This window comes from Bos mutus, chromosome 9, assembly GCF_027580195.1.
Source record: "Bos mutus isolate GX-2022 chromosome 9, NWIPB_WYAK_1.1, whole genome shotgun sequence".
Lineage (NCBI taxonomy): Eukaryota > Metazoa > Chordata > Mammalia > Artiodactyla > Bovidae > Bos > Bos mutus.
The window spans coordinates 11,608,905-11,635,562 of record NC_091625.1 but is presented as its reverse complement, the minus strand read 5'-3'; the positions used below and the strand labels follow the sequence as shown (position 1 = coordinate 11,635,562).

General features: G+C 37.7%; 1 protein-coding gene across 1 annotated transcript in view; it reads right to left on the bottom strand.

Moving 5' to 3' along the window:
* RIMS1 (regulating synaptic membrane exocytosis 1) overlaps positions 1-26,658 on the bottom strand; it is a 599,571-nt gene that overhangs the window by 125,612 nt on the left and 447,301 nt on the right. The window contains 3 exon segments of the mRNA XM_070376186.1: positions 8,266-8,337; positions 24,177-24,266; positions 25,421-25,498. Coding sequence (XP_070232287.1) covers positions 8,266-8,337; positions 24,177-24,266; positions 25,421-25,498 — 240 coding nt within the window.

The window sequence follows — 26,658 nt, the reverse complement described above, 5'->3', positions numbered from 1 at the left end:
TTTGTATTTTAAATAAAGTGCACATTTAAAATACCTAATCTGTATTATTTTTCATAGTCACAGAAGCCAAGAAATAACACTTCATCCTTTTGAAAACAATGCTGTAATATTCAACTAAGTAATTTAAAGTGGTGAGTTAAGAATCCATACTGATCACTACAGGAAGTAGTGATACATTAATTACCAAGTGCTTTATTCAGCTTTCATTCGGATTGACAATATTTCTCATAAATAGAATATCTTCTGCAGCTGTGATTATATTGATTCAGGGTATATCCTCTATTTTCAAACAATAAAATGGGAAAATGTCAGATTTTAGAGCATAAAAAGGTACAGCTTGGGTATCTAATGTGCATTTAACCTTTTTGAGCTCTGGATTAATGCTGCATCAGACCCTAAGGCATATCCAGAAACCTGGATGGTCATTTTGATTTCTGAGTTAATGGAGGAAAGCCCTGGCATCATGTATCAAAACTGTTCATTCATTCTGGATTGACTTCTCACATGAACTCAGCTCTATATAATTAACTTACATGGGAAGGATCAAGGTATGATCAAGTCCTTTCCAATGATAAATAATGAGTTTTTATCTATTATTCTTTAAAAGTCATTATCATGAGAATAAACTTCAACACTCCCTTGTACAAAATACACTTTAATGTGGTTTGAAAGTTTAATAATATAGTTTTTACCCTAGTCCAGACAAATTTCACAGATCTTGCAATTTCACTAAAATCTTGCTTCATTTCTTAATGCAATTCATAAATTAAAGGAACTTCCTAAATGCAACCTGAAACGTAAATAAATTATATGAGTCTATACGGCCACAAAGTAAATGACAAAAATATAAAAAGCACAGTTTGCTGGTGGTCCAGTGGTGAAGACTTTGCATTTCCACTGAAGGGGGCATGGTTTCAATTCCTGGTTGGGGAACTAAGAGCTCCCATGCCTTGAGACATAGTCAAATATCTATCTATCTATTTAATTTGCCACTTATTTTGTATAAATATAGAAAAGTAATTCAGGGGCAAATAAGTGCAAATTCATTTCTCGATGAATGTTACACAGATCCTCCCAAACCACGAGCTTTCAGGGCCCAAGAATAGTGTGCCCTGTTGGGGGTTAATTACTTAGCCCAGGGCTGTTTTTCCTTTGAAACCAATCACAAGTCCCTCAGGAACAAAACAGCTTCTGATCCCCCCACCCTGCCATCAATAACTAGTATGGAAGCACTGACTCTGAGGAGGAGTGGAAACTGTTCCACCTGAGGATAAAGGAGGCTGGATCACAGGAGCGGGGCAGAGGGGAGTGACAAGGCAAGGGCTAGAGAGAGACGGGCCAGGCTTTGGAGAAAGAGATGGTGAAGCCAAGTTTGTTTCATAGGAGAGGAAGGAGGGTGAATCAGGAAATTCTGAGGTCCAGGAGTGAGATGGGAGGAAATCCAGACTTCTCCATGAAATGGGATGTGCTGAGAAAGTATCCGAGGGAAAGAGACCGGCAAGGAGCAGGACAGAGGATGAACAGGGAGTGAATGATGGAGAAGGAGGGTGATGGGAGCTAGTGTTCCTCACCAGGCATCCACGTGGTGCCGTCTGCATACGCCAGGCTCCAGCGTGTCTGTCTGTGTACATGCGTGTGCTGTGGTGTACATATCACATACATACACGTGTCCTTTTTTTGCATTCTCACAACAGCTCTTCAAAGTATTATCATTCCTATGTTATAGATGGGAAAACTGGGGGCTTGTAGTGTGAATTGCAAAAAGACAAATAACTAGCTTGATTAAGGCAGGACCCACAGAGTATATGAAGCGCCAACACTGCTCTCTTTTCTGCCTTTGAGACAGGGCTGGCTTCTATTATCATGAGATGAAACATGGTAATATCGATGTATTGTTCATCTTGCAAAACAAAACATAAATGCATGTCCAGTAACAGATTGTTTGACAAGATTTAATAGAATCATATTTTGAGAGTTTATAGGAACAAAATATATGGAAAATGGTATTTAATGAACATCAACTCTGCTTCATATGTCTACACATAACATACTATTGAAATAAAAATAGTGAGGGTTCTAGAATACAAATTCAAAATATGAATTCAATCTAGCTACAACTCCAGTTCACCGTCTCCAAACGAGTTTCTAAATATTTACTGCTGAGTTCAACCCCTGCCTACTCTCTTCACTTAAGACTAGTGTTCCTGAACTAAAGTTAATATTTCCCCACCAAAATCTTAGCTTGTTAGACATTTCTGTTGCTGCAAGGAGACTTGCAGTACATTGCTTCTATTGCTGCTTAAAAGTAGAGTCCTTTTTAAAAGAAATTACTTGTTAAAGGATAGACATGCATGAGGTACTTAAGGTCACCATGGTTCCTCCCGTGGTGACTGCCTTTTTCAGGAGCACCAGCACAGCAGAAAATGAATGTGTACGCAATTCTATACCAACCCTGACCAAACACCCCCGAGTCAGGATTCAGAAAGCAGGTTCCACAAGAAGAAAAGTCCCCAGAGCAGGACATGCAGCAGTGCTAACAGTCCGCAAAGCTCAACACACATGAGGGTGAAAAGATACACATTTATTTACTAAGGAGCTTCCTCACAGGGTCTGAAGCTGTATTTCAATGGTTAGGCATGTAAGTCAGAAATCAGTTTTGCCTTTCTTCTATCTAGAAATGGTTATCATAGCTTTCAAAACATTTTATTACACAGCTATTCCTGAAAAGGTCACTTTTTTTGAGGCCAACAAAGGGCCTTAAAAATTATGATCGTCACACAGCAAATTCTGCCTGAGGCCAAGATGGGTCTGTGCTGGGGCTCCTCTGGGGAGCCGTCAATTCCTGAGGCCAAGAATCAGTGTCCAGAGCATTCATACTGTGGCCTCACTCACCTGTAGCTAAACATCAACTTAGAAGGTATCGTCAAAAGAAATGAGTGCTAACATAAACCTAGAGAATCCAGGCCAGTTCTTCTATTGTAATGAGCTATTCATCAATTCCCTTGAAAGCTAAGCATGTGACTTACACTCTAATAAATATCAATGAGGAGCTTTAATTATAATCAAACAAATTCAAATACCTAACAGGCTTGAGTTTTCTACATGAAACCTACAAATAAAGTAAGTAATGGAAAGAGTAATATGAATATGGCCCTTAGACTTCCCTGGTGGCTCAGACGGTAAAACGTCTGTCTACAATGCGGGAGACCTGGGTTCGATCCTTGGGTTGGGAAGATCCCCTGGAGAAGGAAATGGCAATCCACTCCAGTACTATTGCCTGGAAAATCCCATGGACAGAGGAGCCTGGTAGGCTACAGTCCATGGGGTTGCAAAGAGTCAGACACAACTGAGTGACTCTTCTTCTTCTTGAGCAAACATTTGAGACTAGGGGGAATGGAATCCCTTCTCTTCTTACTGGAGGGAAGATTTGTGATTATCCACACACATGTGGTGGCTCAGAATGTAAAGAATCTGCCTGCAGTGCAGGACACCCAGGTTCGATCCCTGGGTTGGGAAGGTCCCCTGGAGAAAGAAATGGCAACCCACTTCAGTATTCTTGCCTGGAGAATTACATGGACAGAGGACCCTGGAGGGCTACAGTTCACGGGTTGCAAAGAGTTGGACACGACTGAGTGACTAACAACGACACACGTGTTCAGTGTTGCCAGGCATGACACTCAAATATCCCTCATCTGGAGGAAAACACGGTCAGTTGACTCTAGAATCATCTAACATTTTGTAAAACCATATCTTACTGTCAAAAAACCTTGTTCATTGATTCTGGAAAATGACACATGGTAGATATTTAACTAGTAATTGTTAAATGAATTAAAAAGGCCTCAATGGAATATAATGAATATGTAACTTGAGGAAAATTTTTAATCTTGTGAAAATAAATGGGAGGAACTTAAGTAATTTACAACCTGGCAAAGAGACTGTATTATAATTAGATTTATTGAGAGTAAAGAAAATGCAAACAGTTACACAATCAGTATTTTCATTACATTCTTCTCATCTATCATCTATCTAGCTAGCTAGCCATGTATCTATTTCTATCTGTCCACCTATGTATGAATGGGTGCTTGTATGCATGTATGTATGTATGCATGTTGTTGTTCAGTCCCTAAGTTGTGTCCAACTCTTTGTGACCCCATAGACTGCAGCATGCCAGGCTTCCCTGTCTTCACTATCTTCCTGAGTTTGCTCAAACTCATGTTCATTGCGCCCGTGATGCCACTCAATCATCTCACCCTCTATGGCCCCCTTCTCCTCCTGCCCTCAATATTTCCTAGCATCAGGATCTTTCCCAACGAGCAAGCCAGTTATTCTCATCAGGTGGCCAAAGCATTGACCAACAAAGTATTGAGCAAAAACACTCCCGCTTTTTCAGGAAATCTTGGTTTCTACTAGGCCATTATGGCAAACTAGGAATTCTGCAATGGAAAGCAATCCCTTCTGAATTATCCTGATGTACTCACTTGCTGCTGCTGTGCTCTATGTAAGTTCTGAGTCTGAAATTTCAAAGTTGCCTACTGAAGGTATTTTCTAGGGTTTTTTGGGGAGGAGAAAAAGTGGAAAATTCACTTTAAATTTTATAAAGTGAGCGTCATCATCAGTCCTTCCAATGAATATTCAGGGATGATTTCCTTTAGGATTGACTTGTCTGAACTGCTGGTAGTCCAAGGGACTCCCAAGAGTATTTTCTAGCACAATTCAAAAGCATCAATTCTTCAGCACTCAGCCTTCTCTATGGTTAAACTCTAACATCCATATATGAACCTTGTCAGCAAAGTGACATCTCTGCTTTTCAATATACTGTCTAGATCTGTCATAGCTTTTCTTCCAAGGAGCAAGCATCTTTTAATTTCATGGATGAACTCACCATCTGCAATGATTTTGGAGCCCAAGAAAATAAAATCTGTCACTGTTTCCACTGTTTTCCCATCTATTCGCCATGAAGTGATGGGACCGGATGTCATGATCTTAGTTTCCTGAATGGTGAGTTTTAAGCCAGCTTTTTCACTCTCCTTTTTCACTCTCATCAAGAGGCTCTTTTATTCCTCTTCATTTTCTGCCACTAAAGCAATATCATCAGAATGTTTGTGGTTGTTGATATTTCTTCCAGAAATCTTGATTCCAGTTTGTGATTCATCCATCCCTGCATTTTACATGATGTACTCTGCATATAAGTTAAATAAGCAGGATGACTACAGCCTTGACATACTCCTTTCCCAATTTGGAACCAGTCTGTTAGTCCACATTTGGTCCTAACTGTTGCTTCATTATCTGCATACAGGTTCCTCTGGAAGCAGGTATGGTGGATGGTCTGGTTTCCACAGATTGTTGTGATTAAGACAGTTAAAGGCTTTAGTGTAGTCAAGTAAACAGAAGTAGACTTTTTTTTTGTGGGAGGATTTCCTTTCTTTTTCTATGATCCAATGGATGTTGGCAATTTGATCTCTGGTTCCTCTGCCATTTCTAAATCCAGCTTATACATCTGGAAGTTCTCAGTTCACGTACTCCTGAAGCCTAGCTTGAAGGATTTTGAGTATTATCTTGCTAGCATGTGAAATGACTGCAACTGTATGGTAGCTTGAACATTATTTGACACTGCCTTTCTTTGGATTTGGAAAGAAAACTGACCTTCTCCAGTCCTATGGCCACTGCTGAGCTTTTCAAATTTGCTTACATATTGAGTGAAGCACTTTAACAGCATCATCTTTTAGGATTTTAAATAGGTCAGCTGGGATTCCATCACATCCACTAACTTTGTTCATGGTAATTCTTCCTCCAACCCACTTGACTTCACACTCCAGGACATCTGGCTCTAGGTGAGTGACCACACCTTTGTGGTTATCTGGATCATTAAGACCTTGTTTGTATAGTTTCTCTGTGTATTCCTGCCACCTCTTCTTAATCTCTTCTGCTTCTGTTAGGTCCTAGCCATTTCTGTCCTTTATTGTGCCCATCTTTGCATGAAATGTTCCCTTAGTATCTCCAATATTCTTAACATTTTTTTTTTCTTTATTTCTCATGTGTTCCCCAACCTGAACCCTCCTCCCTCCTCCCTCCCCACACCATCCCTCTGGGTCGTCCCAGTGCACCAGCCCCAAGCATCCTTGAAGTGATATCTAGTCTTTCCCACTCTACTATTTTCCTCTTTTTTTTCTCTCTCTTTTTGCATTGTTCACTTAAGAAGGCTTCCTTTTCTCTCCTTGCCATTCTCTGCAACTTTGCATTCAGTTGGGTATATCTTTCCCTTTCGCCTTTGCCTTTTACTTCTCTTTTTTCCCTCAGATATTTGTATGGGCTCCTCAGACAACCATTTTGCCTTTTTCCATTTCTGTTTCTTTGGCATGGTTTGGTCACCGCCTCCTGTACAATGTTACAAACCTCCGCCCATAGTTCTTCAGGCACTCCTTCTGTCTTTATCTGTTTATCTATCTGTTTATCTATGTATCTATTTCTCTGTCCATCTGTGTTTTTATGTATGTACATATCTGTTGAGGGCCTCCCTGGTGGCTTAGTGGTAAAGAATTTGCCTGCAATGCAGGAGATGACAGTTCAATCTCTGGGTTGAGAAGATCTCCTGGAGAAGAAAATGCAACCCACTCCAGTATTCTTGCCTTGGAAATCCAAGGGACAGAGAAGTCTGACCGACTACAGTCCATGGGATCACAAAGAATGAGACACAACTTAGCAGCTAAACCACCACTATCACCACTACTGGTCTATTTTATCTACCTGTCCATCTATGTAAGTATGTATGTATGTATCTACCTATCTATTTCTATCTCTATAAGATGGGTATGTATCTATTTATTCAGTGTCTCTGCAAAACTGAATTTCTATTCAGCACTTTTTTGGCTCCTGGGATCCTTGTTCCATTGTAAGTTAAGTTGCCTATATAGTCCAAATCTCCATAGATCATCAGCCAGAAACCAATTCAACCTCCTCTTCACCCACGATGCTTGATGTGACTAACACCTACTCATTTTTCTAACCTCACCTAAGAGGTATTATCCTCTGGAAAGCTTTCCTTTTTTTGTTGCTCACTATTTATTCCTTGAACTGGACACGCAGCTTGGCACATATTTATTGACTGCATGGATCACTGAATTGCAGTTTCCCTGTCCACCAAGTTTCCTTCTTGTGACAGCCTTGTGGGTGTTTCCCATCTACCCCTGGGTCTTTCAATCCACTTTCCAAAGTGTCGTTCAAGTGATCTACAACTTTGGGACTCAGACCAATCATGTGGAGGGAACTGCCGTGGCTCAAGGAGTAATAAGGTAGAAGTTAAAATTCTATACCACAGCGTGTAAGGTCATTGATAGCAATCTCTAAGAATTTCTCCCGTGTTGTTTTCAGCCTCTCTCCCATCTCCTGAATCGTCCCCAGTAAACATGAGTTCCACAAACTCAAGAGGGTATTTCAGTCCTCAGTGTTTTCACATGCTGTTCCTTTCTCATAGAACATGCTCCTCTTGACACCTACTTTTATACACCTAGATTAGTTCATCTAATCTCACCTGCAGCCTCTCTTTTCCTTGTGTTCTCACTATGCCTTGTGTCACCGCTATGGCAGCTGTGACACCTGAATGCATGTATCCACTTACATCTATGTCACCCTGCACATTCTCAATACTGATGGGATGAGTGGATATATGTTAATTGGATTTTTGGTGTTTCTTTTTTACAGCTATGCAAAAATTCTGTTTGTATCTTGAACCTAAAAGCACTTTAAAATTTTATAAAAATTGCAAACAAAATACAAGAAATCACTTAATTTCTACATTAACTTAGCGAGTATCTTAAGTTGTAGTTATGAGTAGACTCAGATTATGCATTTGTAGAACAGATTTTAAAGAAGATGGCATCATTTGGATAAATAACAGACACTCAAAATACTTGCATATTTCAGGTAACATATTCATCAGTAACATTTCAATCATCTCAGAAACAAAATATTAATGTCTTAATATGTATATAGGACTACACTGCATTTAATCGTTTTTTAGTGATCAGAATGATCACTAAGAGAAATGCATGAGAATTTTCTTAAGCCCTAAGACTTAGGGGTTGCCTTCAAACTATCCATCTCTCATTTTTTGAATGAGGCTATCCCCATGTAGGAGATTTCTCAACAGGAATGTCTCTCTAAGCATTACAATTGTGTTTAAACACCAATCTTGTAAAATGAGAGAGGAGGTGCCCCAGAACATCTTAGTGAAACAGAAGATGCTGCACAGCACAACACCGAGCCTACCTTTCTGCATCAGAGGCAGTGCCTTTCCTAGTCTGGCTTTGGATGCTAGATCTTTCAGACTTTCTGGAGTGCCTGTGGAATGAAATGTTAAAGAAACACAAAATATATGATGAATCACGCTACAGTCATCTGGTCATCTTGTACAATGATAAAAAGCAACTGACATGGAAAATGGCAACTATTTTACTAAATGGTTTTGTCAATCCGTACTTTCTTAAAATAAAACAAAAATGAGAACGGGTGTTGTGCAGAAGACACAATTTCCCACCAGGAAGCACAGAAGCTGACACCCCACCAGTGTAGACGAGAAAGTCTACAGTCCTGATGTCAAGGAGACTCCTGCTGGCAACTGAGGCGGAAACAAACTCAATGGTGAAACGCAGTGATGAGAAACATGATGACAGTCGTGGTTTAGGTGCCGAAAGATCACACACAGGGGAAGTACTCTCCACCCTGAAAGTCTCAAACCTGATGCTACAAAGATGTTTTCCTTTGCTTTTTTTCTCCTCCAAAAATATGCTCTAGGCTGCTCTAGGGGAATGTGTTTGACATAAAGAAAACTATTTAAAAATCAACTATTCAAATTATTTTTAAAATTATCATATACTTTTGTATTTGTGTAGTATTTTAAAAAGCTAATCATCCATTGCAAACCAAAGAACTAATAAAGTTTGCAATTTACTCTATATTCTAAAAGTACTTATGTATATTGAACATTTGAAACTTGAAATGCATTTCCCACAGAAATAATGCTTATACATACAACTGACCTCCCCAAGGCAGCTTACATACATCTATCTATTCATCCTAAAATGTGTCTGGACTACAATACATTTGAAATAAATAAGAAATACTGTGGTCAAGAAGCTCACTTATTTAAAAAAAAAAAAACAAACAGAGAAACTATAAAAGCAATAAAGTTTATCCTGAAGGACAGAATTCTCCAGTATTCTTGCCTGAAGAATTCCACGGACAGAGGCGCCTGGTTGGGCTACAGTCTATGGGCTTGCAAAGAGTCAGACACGACTGAATGACTCTCACTTCAGATAACTGGTTGCCTACAATATATTTTTATTTTCTGATATCCTTTCCTTCCAACAATGTTAAGGAGAAAACTCTGCTTTTTTTTTTTTTTTGAGATGTTATTGGCATACATCATTAGACTAGTTTCAGATGTGTGACATAATGACCACCCCAATAAGCCTGGTCTATACCCATCACCACTCAAGTCAGAAAATTTCTTGTGATGGGAACCTTTAAGATCTAGTCTCCCATCTCTATTCTTTTGATATATTAATGCCAGATGCTCCAAGTGTCCAGCACACGTCCAGTTCTGTAAGGCCCAGGGGTGCAGGAGAGCAGAGGAGTCCTGAGCACATGCCTGTGATCAATGAGGAAAGTCACTGATAGACAAAGATTTCTCCTGGAGCAGAGGGAAGTACCAGGTGCAGAGCAGGAAGTGATCAGGAAGGAAGGCAGAGGAAAGAGGTCTGCAGACCCAGGGGCCTGAGCTCTAAACAACATGTGGTCCATTATCTGGGGAAATTTATACTTGGCCCCAAGCTTCTCTGGTGGCTCAGATGGTAGAGAATCTGCCTGCAATGTGGGAGACCCAGGTTTGATCCTTGGGTCAGGAAGATCTCCCAGAGAAGGAAATGGCAACCCACTCCAGTACTCTTGCCCAGAGAATTCCACAGACAGAGAAGCCTGGTGGGCTACAGTCCATGAGGCTGCAAAGAGTCAGACATGACTGAATGACTAACACACACATGTTTGGTCCCAAGAGTGTCCTGGGACCGAGAGAGCCAGAGTCCTTTGTCCCCTATGAGAAGTGTGAGAGCCAAGTGAAGACACAGAGTTTCAGGCCAGTTCCTGAAACTCACAATCACTAAGGGTTTTCACTCATTCATTGAACAAATACTGTGTTTATATGCCAGATGCTGCTCCAGCTGCTTGGGCTACATCTGCGAACAAGGTAGACAAAATTTCTGCCCTCAAACAATTTGTGTTTTATGGTAGAAAACAAACAATAAACAAGAACCCCTCAAACAAGTAAACTATATAACATGTCAGATCAATAATGAGAACAACGAGAAAAAGTCAACCAGGGCAACACAGTTCAGAGACGTGCCTGAGGGACTGGGTCTCAGATAAAAGCAGGTTGCAGTTTGAAGGAAGATGCTCTGGAAGTGTGTGTGGGTGCAAAGGGCAGGACCAGAAGCAAGAGGCAGGCTTTTGTACCAACTTTCTACATCCCTGCAATGAAAAGGTGATGAGCATCCTTTAGACCTTCTCTGCTTTTCTTGTATCCCTAGTCATTGCTACAAAGTCAATGGAGATTTTATTTCCTCTATAAAACTTCCACTCTTCCTCTTCTCATCTCTAACATTTAATGGGCTCACATGTAAGACTGATCATCACAGTGCCTGGTGATAGTGATGATGACAGCGCTGATATTAACAATATCAAATATCTACTAAGAACTTGCTGTCTTTTCTCATCTAAGCTCTCCCATCCAATGAAGGCATACTTCACTTTCATCCTTTTAAGAAGCAGCAGATTGAGGCTTGCAGGGGTGAAGTCAGTTGCTCTTACATGGACCTTGCCTGTCAAACCCACGACGTAAACTGAGAGTCTATAATCTCAGTATCTGGGAACGTGTTGCATCTGTGGCACAAACGACACTGGATCGTGGTAGCTAAAAACACGGATCCCAGAGCAAAACTGAGTTTATTCCCCACCCTCTTTCTGAATGATGAAAGAGTGATTTTCGCTGGGTGATTTTAGTCAATTTACTCAAACTCTATGTGCCTCAGGTTTCTTCTACTTGCAAAGTGGCAAAAATACTATCACCTCACAGATTTGCTAACTCTGCTGCTACTGCTGCTAAGTCGCTTCAGTCGTGTCCGACTCTGTGGGATCCCATGGACTGTAGCTTACCAGGCTTCTCCGTCCAGGGGATTCTCTGGGCAAGAACACTGGAGTGGGTTGCCATTTCCTTCTCCAATGCATGAAAGTGGAAAGTGAAAGTGAAGTCGCTCAGTCGTGTCTGACTCTTAGCGACCCCATGGACTGCAGCCTACCAGGCTCCTCCATCCATGGGATTTTCTGGGCAACAGTACTGGAGTGGGGTGCCACTGCCTTCTCCCTTGATAACTCTAAATATGTCAATATTACTATTTGTATTATAGTATTTGTAGTATGACACAGAATAAGCATTTTAGTTTTAGCATTACTTAGAATAGCAAGAGATCAATGCTATAAAAGTCTTATTTAAAATGATAATAATATGTATTTGTTTCCCTAAAGTAAAAACTCTTACTCATCTATAAGAGTATCAACCTCAGGTCAGTGCCCCATAACTAGATGATAAATATTCACAAAGAGGTTCATGTGTCTAACTTGTGTTTTTGCTTTTGTTTCTAACCCTCTATTTAAGGATGCCCCTTTTTTCTCTTCAAATGCTACAGACAATTACTCTATTGAAGATTCTTCTAAAGATTTCTACAAAGGATATGTCCTTATAATTTTTCTAACCACTTAAAAGAATCCTGGAGTTAAGTTAAAATGACATACACTTGATTGTAATAATCCAGTGTAAAGCAAGAATAGAGAAGAAAATAGAAAATTCTACTGTCTTTTCTCTGAATATATTGTACATTGTAAAGACAGATTTTTCTTGGAATAGTTTTGTGATGTGTAAACGTGCTTGTGCTCAGTCGCTCAGTCTTGTCTGACTCTTTGCAACCCCATGGACTGTAGCTTGTGAGGTTCCTCTGTTCATGGAATTTCCCAGGCAAGGATACTGGAATGGGTTGCCATTTCCTACTCCAGGGAATCTTCCCGACCCAAGGATTGAACCCACATCTCCTTCATTGGAAGGCAGATTCTTTACCACTAGTGCCACCCGGGTTAAAACCATCAATTTATATTCATGTACTGTTTTCCTGAAACTACTGGCCACAGAATCATAAAAAAGGATCACAGTGAAAAGAAATACCTTCTACCTTACACCATTCTTTCCTAAGCTCTTTATGGGCAGGTATTGTGTCTGTAACATCAACACCCAGCACATAGTAGCTTCTCATTAAATATATGTTGAATAAATAAGTGGTTTAAAAAGTAGTATTTTGAGTATGCTACTGGAATTTAAGAGTCTAAAAGATTATAACAAGTAAAAATCTAACTAGGACTATACAATTCAGCTTATATCAATCAATTTAGACATACATTGTTTTCTGATCATCAGTATAACATAAAATACCATATATAAGAAACGCATTCTGGTTACTGCCTTAGGCATAAGGAAGAGTTATCACTACTGGCCCAACGCATGTTCATCATGATGCAACCAGGCAGCATGGACTCAGTTTAGGGTCTTAAGCCATGTCAGAATTCAGCTAATCCATCTACACCCACCTAAATCTACAGAAAGGGAAATGAGTCCCAGGAAGGTTGAGTGACTAGTTGAGGGAAATACAGGCCACAGTCAATTGGTGAGGACACTGCTATCATGGCCCACGATCCTGCCCTTCTGCCATCCAGCAACTCTGAATGATTTGATATTCATTGAAGGGATACCTCAACAAAATCAAATAAAAACAGTGATAGCATTTCCATCATGTCTTAGCTATTTTGGGTTCTAACATGCATTTTGTTACATTAAAATTTTTAATGATCTTTTATTATTCTTAAAGAATGTTTCTCTGGTTTAGGTATGCAAGAATCAGAAAATCCTCAGTTTTTTTTTTTTTTTAATCACAACTTATAGCTGTATGATTTTGTGCCCAGTTCTTTAAAAGCTATAAAGGTCTATTCAAATATGTTATAACAACAATTATATCATTAAGTGGAAGCGAGAGAAATAATCATAAGAGTGGGGGTGTTCCTAATCAAAGTTAATTTTCTGGACGTCCTATTTTCAATTATCATTCTCTATTAGATTAAGTGTGAAGATTCATAAAATGTACTAATGAAATGCAAGGCAATTGTTAAAAATCTGTCTTTGTGATATTTTCCTTTCCTCATCAATAACTAGGCTCAATTAGAACAATTCCCTGAAGACACTGATAAACACCACTTTTCTAAAGATACTAAAATTCTATTAAAGTGAAAAATTAACATGTTAATAAAATGAAAATATAATATGTTCTGCTTTGGGGAGTAATAAGTTCTACCACATAATGTTTTAATTATAATTAACACTGATGTCATAAGAATATTTCTGTATATATTCTGGTTGATTCTCCAGATGGTCTGATGTGAAATGCAAATCTTCATCATCATGTTGTTTCCTCATAATTTTGGGAAGAAAATATTAAATTTAGATTAAGAATCTACTTAAGCAATGTTCATATGCAGTAAAGATGGATGCATACAATTTAGATACATTTACCCTTTTGCTTATTATTGATATTTATGTATATGACTACAGCCATTAAAAAGACTAAGTATTTTAGTATATGAGTATATTTCATTCCTTTAAATAAAGGACATTTTTGCAAAGCATAGATAATAAGTATTATGAAGCAAACAAAAATGACTAGTAATATACTGAATTTACAAGTGGTTCTATATTAACTCTGCACCTACACTGCAAAAGTATGAATTCTGGAAGTGGAAAAGTGGATAATTTCTTTATCCTAGAAATATTTCCAGTGGAGAAAGAAGATCCATCCACTTCAAATAAGAGGAACCACATGATATTTTTGGTTAAAAATTCCTTGGCAAGTAGCTGCTTCCAAGTTGCAAGTGTGGGCAACTAGAGAAATCTGGTTACTTGCAAAAGAAATTAGAACTAGAACAGCAGAGTAATTCAAGAATTAATCTTTAACACAGTGGGATACTTTACTTTTTCTAATAATTAAAATCACAAAAAATAGTGTTATTCCATTCATATTTCCCATTTTATCAAAGTCACATCAATAAACTGCATCTTTAAAAATATCATGTACAAAAATATGTACACGCATGCAAAAATATTTTTAATCAGAACATTAGAGTCAGTACCTTCAAGCTAGTGAAGCATTAAAATACATCTTAAAACGTACTAAAAAAGAAAATATTCTATCAACTCCAATGGCTGATAACATAAACTGTCACTGATTTTAGAATATTTTTTTAAAGTTACCCATTTCCTAGTTCAAAATTTATCTGATGGCAAATTCTTATGAACATTCACTATCTCCAAATCTGATGCCATGTTCACTTAATTTGCAAATTTTTCTAAATTAGTAAATAAAGCTTATAAGAGGTAAAAAGGAAAGCAAGTATTAAGTGTTTGCTCAGGTTACCAATGGATTTTTTTTTTCTACATCAGCTGATACAGTAATTTCTCTCTAATTTTTATGGGCACTTGTTACTCATATTTTAATAAAAGTATATTTTAAATACTATAAATAATATTCTGTTCCCTACAGTAATAAATCATAGGGTCAAGCCATTTAAAATGTATTTCCCTTTGTTGAACCCAGAACTTACTTACAAATAAATTATAATAACAAGTAAAATATATGCTCAGAATTACTTATTAGGAATAAATTATTATTTATTAGTAAGAGTTTCATTTAATAATCTTATCTAAAAGGACTATTTCTGCTTCTAAAATCTACCTTTACAATGATATATACAATCTACTAAATCAAATGTCAGAGTTAATTCAGGTTATTAAAAAACAACTAATTTTCAACTAATCCTCATCTCACATAATGTTAAGAACTGAAATTATTATTTGGATTTCCATGTTGCTTATTCTAAACCCAGTTAAACTTATGTTTATATTCATTACAAAGAGCATCATACTTAATCGTCTTATACTCTGGCAGGCATTATATAAAATGAAACCCAGAACAGCCTTTCATAAAAGGAAATTTTATTTCCTTGGTGTCCATGACAGTTTTTCTTAAACACTGCTGTGATTCTAGGCATTAGAACAGTGCACATAAATAAGCACACAATTAATATTTGTTGAATGGATGAGTAGCACTGTGGATGCACATTTTAAATTTTAATATACATTATTATTTTATATTTTTATTCAAAAAGACTTTATGTTTATAATAATGTTTAGATTGGAAATTTTACTAATGTTTCTAGTCTGATTTCTATTATCCTAGAAATCAGACAGCAGTAGAAAACATTAGATTTACATTTCAAATATGTAAGTCATATTAAGGTCTTAAAGATTTAAGCATAATAACATATTTGAAAAACCTCCATAAATATCATCTTGGGGTCCAACATTTGTAAGATGACTTACTCATTTTTTTCTGAGTGATGATGTTTAGTTTTTCTTTCAAATTGTAATCCTGACGATATCTTGACAATTTACAGATACAGAAAATAAATCATATCACTCTTAACTAAAGGTACAATTACTTTACTATATACACACATACTAAAAGATAAATTAATAAAAACCTGTGTGCTGGCATGACTCCATATCTGAGATACCCCATCTGCTTATCTGCTTAATAAATGTTACCCGTGTGTTGATTGAATTTCTGCTTCACCCGAAGCAAAACAACCAAAACGCCCGAAGCCTTTCATGGCCAGTTGGGAGAAGATATGCGCTATGTATAACAACTATCACAAAATAGGAGAACGGGGCCAACTCTTAATACAGCCCAGAAGGAAAACAAAGCAAGGGAAAAACACACTTCGGCACTTACGACATCACAGCACGGAGTGGGTTCAAAGCACTGATGTTATTTTCAAAAACCTACCTTGATGACTGACCCTAGCCCTTGACAATATTTGGCTTAAAAACACAATATTCATAAAACAGGTAAGAACCAGGTATTCTACTTTAAATCAGGGAATATATCTAAAAGCCTAAACTTCATCATTGACAAAACAAGATGGTGAAGATCAAACCATCAATCAGGACCACAAAAAGAATAGGCTCTGTGATAGTCTTTAAAATATCTTAAAGCACCTGAGAATTTTAGTCAAGTGTAAACAAAAGCAATAGTTAAATATGTTTCTAGAAAATTGAAACCCTGAAATAAATGCGCATTAAAAGAAAATTCTCCCACTGGACCCAACGTTCTTTCTTGGAACCACGCCCTGTGCATACAACTTTCATTTCAGAAAATATTCTGAGGTGCTTCATCAGAGGTGGACGCATTCAGTTTTGGAATCTCCACCTCTTGGGCTCTGCCCCCCTGAAAGAAAGGCGCAGTAACCACACGCGTCTGGCTACCCTCCACCTGATGGCCTGGCAGCCTCTGGAAGCCACTTGTCTGGGAGGAGGAAGTACCTGTCATTCTCCGGAGACGCATGCTGGATTTGAATCCTGGGGCTAGGAGGTCGTCTCCTATCTAGGGAGGGGGACCATCTACCCCTGTTTGCCCAATGAACAAGACAGGAAAAAACAGGACATTTAGTAACTCCTAAAGTAAAAGAATATATGGAACAAGAGGACTGGAAAAGCACCCCAGAAAGGCAAAGTGTAGGCTTTTTGCTTCATAATGTATTCTTCAGTTTTACAAGCCTTGGAAAGATAAATGATAATGCTGTAAGGAAAGAAAACTGGTAGCCTTATATGTGAATAGGGAAACTCATTTGGGAAGATGTCTAAAGTATAGTAAGTGTATTTTTTTTTTCTTTTCAATGTGGTTGTGTGTGTTTGCCTATCTATAGACACATATCTCTATATATGTATGAGATATATATATGTATATGTATGTACATATAATTTTACATATATGTATATAAAACTTTATAAGTATGCATGGTTAAGAATCTAGCAGATGTTGAACAAAATAGATTTAAGAAGCTGCCAGTGCTTACTTGATACAAGGTCTTGAAATTATTGGATTAAAGTGGCAAAGATGAGGTATGTACATTTGATACAAGGCAGAAGAAATAAATGTACTCTCTAGTGTAGAAACAATGACACGAAGAAATAACTCACAGAAATGCTACTAGTGACATCTACATAAGTTTCCTTGGCGAAAACTGAGGGTTAATAATTGAAATTAAAATATTGTGAACAAAATCCACTGACGTATAGAAGTGGGAAATGCAGATAAATGCCACAGTAAAATAGCATTACCTTTAAAATAGTCTGCTAATCTTAACTTGCAAAAGGATCTATCAGTGAGCTACACAGTTGTTTTCTTATTTCAGCATTTAGAAGAATACTAATTTTTTATGATTAACAATCAAATGAACTTTCAAAACTTGGTTCATTTTTTTGTTAAGCTATCTTGATATTAAGTCTGTGTAACTACAAATTACAAAAATCTGGGCAAATACTGAAAAGAGGCAGTAAGGGACTAAACAGCCCTATTTTGGAAATTTTAATGTATTAGATATGCACATTGCAAGCAGGATAATTTCTCTGCATACTGGCTTCCTCATATGTAACAAAGAATCACTGAATGATGTTTAAGGCTCATCTAACCATAAGATTTTATAACAATCCAAAGAAGATCAGTCGTAATATCTTTTAAAAGCCATCTTTCCTTGCCGTTAATAGCTTGGCTTCCTGGATTTATCAATCTGCACAAAAGCAGCAGAGGGCTACAGACATGACCAGGGTAGCCTTGGTCAGCAGGCTCTCATCTCTGAGAGCCCCCAGGAAACCTGTTCATCATCTCTCAGCTTTGGATGGATTCAAGGAGGGCTGTGCGCAATCGGTACAGCAAGTAGAGATACTCAGTAGCAGAATTTGGGCACAAGACAAAATTGTGTGGCATGTCCTCTGTAATGTGTTACACGTTTGTGAAGGCAAAAATAAAGTTGCATTCAAGTGAGTTAATTATTTTAAATGATTTAAATAGCTGGTCAATTCAGTTGGAATGCTTGAAAAAATATCTTTTCACTGACTTTTGCTCTGCAGACACAATAAAGAAAAATATTTCTAAAGTTTTTAAAGAGAATTACAGCTATAGTGTTTTCTACATGAAATTGTACTCAGTCATGAGAAAGCTTAAGGTGTTCTTTGAAAATACACATATAGAGTCATTATGATTTTCTTTGAACAGTTGTGAAGGAATAAATAGTATTCACTCAACAGGATTATGAATAACCTTGCTTCCTGAGGCAAAATTCCAGTCCTTGTGTTTATTTAAGTGCAAAAATTAAAGAAAATGCTATAATTATGAAACATGCAAGGAAAGCCATGGGAAGAGAGACGTACATTTAGAAGCAAGCCACAGTGAATGCAAGCTATTAAAAGGGAAATTCTGAAGAAACATTTAGCATCATACATTTATATCTGTACACTCAAAGTCCTTCTGAATATGCTGATATGTAGTCCCAATAAAAGAAAGGTTTGCTTTTCCCTTGTATCTTGGATATGATAAGAGCAAGATCAACTTATACCTATTTTTTCCCCCAAAGATCAGAGATTACCTAAGTTTTAATAACATACATTTATGAGCATTAAATATACTAATGTTTTATATGTTTTTAAAATGTGTGCAACTTCTTTCTCTGTTCCTACTGCCAAACAGATGAAGAGGATCAAAGTTAGAATCTTTATTCGTTATTACTGAATGAAACACCTTCCACATGCATTTTCATGCTAGAAGTGAAAAAGGCACGCTACGCTGGGGGCATTCATTGCAAATCTGAACTACAACAGCTGCTTCTTTATTTCTCCTTCCAAATCATCTTGCCTGCAAGTTACATTAATAATGCTTTAATCTCAGATACTTTAAACTCATTAATTCAGGAAGTCTGTTTACTGAGAGCTCATCCTTTTCACTGGCCTCAGAACAGGGGGCAAAGGTCCCTCTGATGGCTGTGGGACTGAAGGAACAGGCTGCAGAGGAGGTCCCTAAATAAGGGTCTACAAAGTTTTGTTTGGCTTTGTTTTGGCAGTGATATCAACTATGCACAGCACAGAATAAATAATGAATAAATATTTGCAAATATTTAAGTAGATAATAAAGAGGATAAGATTTGAGGTTTGGGGGTAATACTAGTAAGAAATGAGAAACTAAACTGAGAAATCGATAGTGGTGAGGCAATACAAGGACTTAGAACTGACTGTCCTCAGCAAGCAATCAAATGGTTCTTATCTTGGGGCTTTTCCCTACCATGGATATACCTTAAGCCAAATGCATGTGTATTTAAATGTGTAACTAGTATTTATGCTTGCATGTGTACACAGCTTTCAGTGGTGCACAACTCTTGGCAGGGCTGTTTTAGTTACCTGAAAGAGAAAGTTTTTGGAAATGCAAATCCTTCATTCCATAAGCTGCACACATAAAAAGTATCTGTGAAGTTCTGTAATATTAGAAACCAAACCTGACCAAAGGAGAGAATTGATTACATTTATTTTTATGGTCTATTCCCATTATTCATGGAGTTCTTTAAAACATTTTCCCCAATACTATTGAAAATTAAAATTACTATAGGTACTTACATTTTGGAATAAGGTTTATCTATTTCAATTCAAGTTAACAGTTGCTAAGTTTTAGGCAGGAACTTCTTTATCTTAGGCCTCGTGTTTTCACATGGAGGGAAATTCTTTCAAGTCCTGCCTTGGGTGTCTGTCCACCACAAGGAGGGAGTAGGGAAGACTTTGTGGTAAAGAATCAGGCACAGATTACTTAGCCCTCTCTGATTTCCTCTTTCCAAATCAGTCTGACTGCAAAACAGCAGCCTCTTGCTGAGCCATCAGGAAGCTTACGGCCTGAAGTCTGGCTCCTGAACTTGCTCACTGTATCTATGGTGATGACTACATCTCCCACCTTGCAGTTCCTGGGTCTAGTTCACAACTGGACACAGACTTCGGAGCAGAAAATAGGGAGTGTTTTTTAAGTGCCCTCAAATCCCCAAACTGAGCATTTACTAAGTAAAAATAATAATAATAATGCTATTGCAACAAACAGCAACGACAAACCGGATATGATCCCTGCCCTCCAGGAGGAAAATCTAGTAAAAGGAAAAAAATACTTGCCTAAGTGAAACAGAAAGTATGCAGTACTATGTGAATCCAGAAAACAGCATCGATAATTCTGCTTGGCAGAGAAAGGGAAGTGGGAGGGAGGTTAGGAGAAGTTCTACAGGAGATATGGTTATTTGACCCCCTTTTTGAAAAATGAGGATAAAAACAAAAAGAAAAGAGTATTTTAATTGTAACGGAAAGACAACTTCATACGAAAACTAACAGAATGATTAGTAGAGCTTATGAGAAATTTAGGGGGCAAGAATGACACTGGAAGTGGAGGAGGACTTTGGTGTAATCTGTTTTGAAGATTCTTGAAGGAGAATTGATAGGACTTTCTGTTTTACTCAATGAGACAAAGGAGCAGGAGACGTATTTCCAGATTATGTGGATGGTTACATGTCAAATTTGTCAAAGCACGGGGACATGTCAGAAAACAAAGCATTTTGCTGTCAAAGGGTGTGAGGGGAGACAGTGAATTTGATGCCTGCAGGGTCTGCCAATCACTGAGGAACTTAGGCATTTTCAAGGGAAGGTCTGGCCTGACCAGCTCCAGTGGACTGTGGTCCTCATATGTATTAGTGTGAAAACTTTTGATAGACATTGAATTTCAGAGATGGGATGGGTGAGCAACAGAGGAAAGGTGAGAGGGAGACCGGGGGAAAAGAAGCCTGTAAAGGAGACTGACTTGACATGGAGGCGTTAGGGAATTTGTAGAGTGTGCTTGAGAAAGGAAAGATTCTAGAGGCAGCAGTGACTGTAAGATGTTGTAAAATGCTGCTGTGCCGGTAGAGGCCAAGGTAACCCATGGCAGGGTTTTAGCAAAGTGGCGGGACTGCAGAACTTTCTGGAAGGTACAAAAAAGAGGTGGCAAGTATAGACTACTCTCTGATGGACTTTAGCAAGGCTACGGTTTCTTCAAAAGGTCCAAGAAGATAAAACATCCAAGAAAAGGATTCATTCTCCAGTGGCTCTAAAAATCAGTGTTTCCAGATACATAAGCGACATTCTGTTTGAAAATCTGGGAAAGGAAAGGCTAGGAGCAGACATGTAACTCACTCCTTTGAGATCAGGCACAAGGGGGAAGTGATGACCTCAAGCTGACCTTGACACAGAGAAAGGAAAGTACAATGACCTTGACTGGATCTCCTTGTAAACATGCAGTGGTATTTGCTAGAGAAGAGATGAAAGCAAGCCATTTCTATTAGACATTTTCAGTTGGGTATAACCAGTCTTTCAGGTTATCTTTCATTGTAAATGAACCTCAATTTTCTTGACTTATGAGTCATGACTGTATGGGGCTAAGGGTAATATGTATTTTTTCTAGTTACGTAATCCTCAGAATACATTACAGAGGTGCTCAAACATGGAAATGACCTCCTTTGAAAACAGGATTTCCATTGGCTTATATGGAAATTTATTTCTTAACCTGGGCCAAACCATTCTCCTAAGGAAGACAAGGTCATTCTGACAGTCTGGGGGTAGTTCAGGAGAAGAACATGCTAATTGTACCTGCTGCTCCTGTATCTTAGAATCGTTAGGGATGTGTGACAGTGAGTATTGACTCAGCTTTAAGAAGCTCATGCTTTGTACTAACACAGAACTTCCTTTGCTCCCAAGCTTAGTGAGGAAACTTCAGAAAGCCTCCTAAGTAGGTAGAACACCATAGAAATGGTCATCGAGATGGTTTAGAATCAGCAAACTGCTTCACCTAAACAGGTGATAAAGCTGTGGAAATGCGGTGCTATCTCAAGAAAATGAAATTATACTTCTAACAACTTTTCTCTAACATTGTGCCTACTACGTACGTATGAGGCATTAACCAGCTCTCTGCTCCATCACAAGAACTAAGTAATCTGGAAACCCTGGAAGCCTCCCCAGTGTTTTCACGTCCCATCTGTGGATGGACAAGTGCATCTTCCAAAAAGCACAAAGCCCCCACTGCTGGCCCTGTTCTGTCCTGTCTTGAAGCTGTTCAGGGGTCTGAGCATGCATGAGCAGCATCTTCCACACCAAAACGCATCTATAATGTCTGCAAACTTCCTGATGAAAACTCTTCTCATTTTAGTTTCTTCTTGACAAGAAACTGACCCCAATAAATTAAAGATCATTAGTAATACTGATTCTTGAATTCTTGCCCCTTTTTCATTTTAATGGGAAACTTCTCTCTTTTTTTCAACACATAGAGTGAACATGAGTTTCACGCATATTTTATCTTCTTCTATCAAAATTAAATATCACAAGTGAGTGTACTCAGACTTAACTATGGCCTGTAAAATAACTGTGGCTGGATTATCTGCCTACAGGTTGGCCTGTTCTAAGGGTATTATCCGAGAGATTAAATTCAGCAGCACAAGGGTTTGTGAATTCTATAGCTTCAGAGCAACAATAGAACACGTGCTAGACAGGATTCAACAAAAGAATGACATGTCACTGTCCAATGCAGTGGCCACAGAGCACTGTGAAAAAGGGAAAGCAGAATGTCTCACTAGCAGTTTTTAATTGATTATACGTTAAAATGATAACAGTTCACATACATACTAAAGTACTAATTTTACATCTTTAAGATGGCAAGCAGAAAATTTTAAATTATGCTTGTGACTCAAATCATACTTCTAAATTAGAACTAATACAGATGATATTTAAGATGTCTGGGTGGTGTTTTGTCATCAGCAGGTTCCACTGACTCATTCTACCCTTGATTTAACACCAACTCTAAACATATAAGGAAATAACAATATGTAAATAATATAAAATATTTTTCTTGCTACTCTTGTAATTGGGGGAGGGGAATATAAAACAAATGCAAACAGTGAAACAATTTCAATTGTGCTTTTACAAGAGCCCATAGTCATTTCAACTAAAATCTCTCCTATAAATGTAAAAAAATTACAAAACGTAAGTTAGATTCCATTGTTTTCTAACATAAATTTTGCCAATACAAAATAATACAAAATTCAAAAGCAGATTTTTTTAGAATAATCTTATGAAGACATTGAAAATGAATATTTGAAAATGAATATGTCTACCTGAATCTATTCAATTCTAGAAATAAATGTTTCATAAACAAATGAATAGAATCAGACTATAAAGATTGCTAGAGCAAAGCTTTAAATAGCCTCAAAAGAAGAGGAAAAGTGGGTTACATTAACAGAATGAAACATTTTTATTCAGGATTTGTGATGAGGTAGTATCTTATCTCCAGTGAATGACTTCTAATTGAAGAGAGATAACATTTATAATGAACACTATCAAGTATAACCAAGTTTACTGGAATAGAAAATTCCACCGGAAAATTAGCTGCTCACATAGGCGACAGGTTAACATGTGATCACTGAATACCTTTAAATTAAAATCAGACTTATTAATTGATCAGTTAAAAGCATTAAGCAAAATTATGTATGTGTGTATATAATGTGCATTTATTTTTGTAAAGCATCAGGAAATCCATGATAAACATACCACATTTTGTTGTCAAAACATAATTTAATAACAACATGATCTATATCAAAGAGAAAGTTGATTTAATGAGTGAATGCAGATGCACAAAGGAAGTACTCTATCTAAATAAGACTCTTGTTTTTGAGCTTACAGAAGATTGTTGTTGAACCTACAGAACTATTTATCAGCAGATCTACTACGTGATTTTCTCCTTCAAATAATTCCCTGTCCCCATAACCATATCAGCGTACTGAAGGCTCCCTGAGTAGACGTAAAGAAAACCACAGAAAGGCAACAAAAGGGAAAAGCAGCAGCCAGAAGCAGTTACAAATCACATCACGCCATTCGCAAGACACGCAGGGAAATATGTGTATGTGTGCCCTCGGGCTCCCCCACGTACACATATGTCTCTGCATGGACTTGGACGGGAGGGAGGGGAGAGGCAGACAGTCGGCGGGTGAACATGGATGAGCAACCTGTGAAGCTCCGTGACACGAAACACAGTGATGGGAAAAAAGGTGACTGTACAAAATGATAGGAGAGTAAGAAAGTCTTTACTGTATACCTTTCTCGTTCTGGTGAATGCAAACTAGCATCTGGTCTCAAGCAGTTGGTACTAGCACTCCTCGCCCTGTCAAGGGAGGGCTGCAGGTCACTAGTGCCAGTGCATTGCGTCCAGGGTGGAGGAGGAGGACAGAGAAAACAGAGAGAGGAAGACCGGTTAGCGAGGAACCCATCCAGGCCTGCCCCTGTACACAGAGTGCAGAATCGCTGCGCCGCGTTCTAAGGGCTGAGCACCAACAGGACGGCCATGCACAGTTTTGTTTAGAAAGTGACACTAAACAAATATTATGCTCGAATTGCTTTGCATAATTTTTAAAAGGGTCTCAGACGGAAATAAATAAGACTAAGTCACACCTACTCATGAAAAAAACTGGATACAGAAAGCACTGAAACGAAATGCCTAACACTCCGTTACCAAGGACAGATGCCACACCAAAACAAAATGAAGGACAGCAGAGGAGGAAAATTTTACAACTCAGCTACTCTGGATCAAACACTAGACAGGGGAGGTGGAAGGTATGACGTCCAAACGTCCTTACCCAACCAGAATCTCATCAGTAAACCTCAGTGCTCTCGAGTGAAAACATTCATGGTGAAGGGTTTGGGTTTTGGTATGTGCAGGCAGAATTGAGCTCCACAAAGTAAAATTATCCAAAAATAAAATAAAATAAATTAATTCTCATAATTCAAATCAACAAGTAACATAGCAAAAAAAAAAAAAAAAAAAAAGATGACAATGACTTAGAAATCTGACATTTGAGTATGTAGATTTCATTTAGAGAAGTAGTCTAGCATAAATTTTATAATTAAAATGATCTTATTTTTACTTTCAATTGATTTTTATTAGTTTTTCTACACTGTTGAGTTAGTCTCTGCTGTACAGCAAAGTGAATCAGTATATATATATGTGTATTTACTCTTTATTAGATTCTTTTCCCATATAGGTATTGAGTATTGACAGTATTGAGTAGAGCTCTCTGTGCTACACAGTAGGTCCTTATTAGTTATCTATTTTTAAATACAGTACTGTGTATATATAGTGTTTTATTTGTCAGTCCCAGTCTCCCAGTTTATCCTCCCCCTTCCCTCCCTTAAAGTTATTTTTAGAAATCATTAGTGTTTCTCTGTGTATAATTAATTTTAAGAGGAAATGCTAATGTTTTATTAGACTGTACATTTGCTATTTTTAGTAGGCTGGGGATTAGGGATTAGTTTATAACTGAGACTCACTGTTAGGACTCTTACCTGTAAATATCCCAGTGAGAACAGGTCTCTAATAAGGGCATCTTAGGCGGTAATGTTTTATAGTGCCTAACAAGATGTCTGGAACGTGGCAATGGAGACACGCAGAAAACAGAAAAATATATATGAAGTGAGTTTTATTAGAATACGAAATAAGAGGCCTAGAAAGCTAAAAAGATGAATCTTTTGTTTTTCTCAGAAGGACCACCTTGATTATTTGAAGGTAGGAATAGAACTATTAAGTATGGAATTACAGTCGTCTGTGTGCATAATTAAGATACTCTAAATTATAGTTCAAAAGCCTTAATTTGAAAAAGATCTGTAACCTATACTCTATCCAGTATCAGGCATGAAACTTACTATTTAACTCCTGATTTAATATTATACCTACTTCTTTGGAAATAACAACTCATAGTTAAAAAGCACTAACAAAATAATTCATGAAACTTGGGAATTAATATGACTAAAAGTTAATATTCTAATAAGAAGGAAAATGCTAACCAGTGTTTCAGGGAAAAGGCTGGTCGTGGTACTGACCAGGCAGTAAAGCAGGGAAGATTAGGAGATGACAAAGCAGGGGCAAGTCCTTTCCACTTATTAGCTTTTGGATACAAACCCAGCCAACAGGTAACAATCACTGGAAACTGGGTGAGATGGATATTAGCTGCAATCAGAATATTAATTCTGATTTGGCAGAACAAATGGCAGAAACAAGGCCCAATATCATCTGAATTCACTTAAAACCTATGAGGGCTTCTGGCTGTCTACAGGACAAATGAGTCCCAGTCAATTAATTTTTTGATCATTTAAATTTAATAATGTTTCTACAAATTTAACTATCAATTATGAAAATATATTGTCCATTTGGCTTACATTAAAGTCTGATAAATTGACAATGGATTAAACATTTGCTTAGGACATATTAAATATCAAACACCCCCTCCTCCCAGTTTATTCATGTTTATACTAATGGTTGAATCGGGAAATCTCTTAAAACGTTGGTTTAAAATGTATTAAAGTACCACCTTCAAGCACCAGTCAAGGACACTTAAACTGAAGCAAATGATTCAGCCTATCTCACAAACAGTAGAATCTTCTTCTCAACTCCTAAACCTAAGGCAACTATCTTACGAAATAGATTGCCAAATAACTTTTCTAAGCAATTGGTTCAAAAATGATTTGGGGAGGAGTAATTGGGGTCAGAAGAGAATGGAAACAATGAAAAATTGCACGCAGTTTAC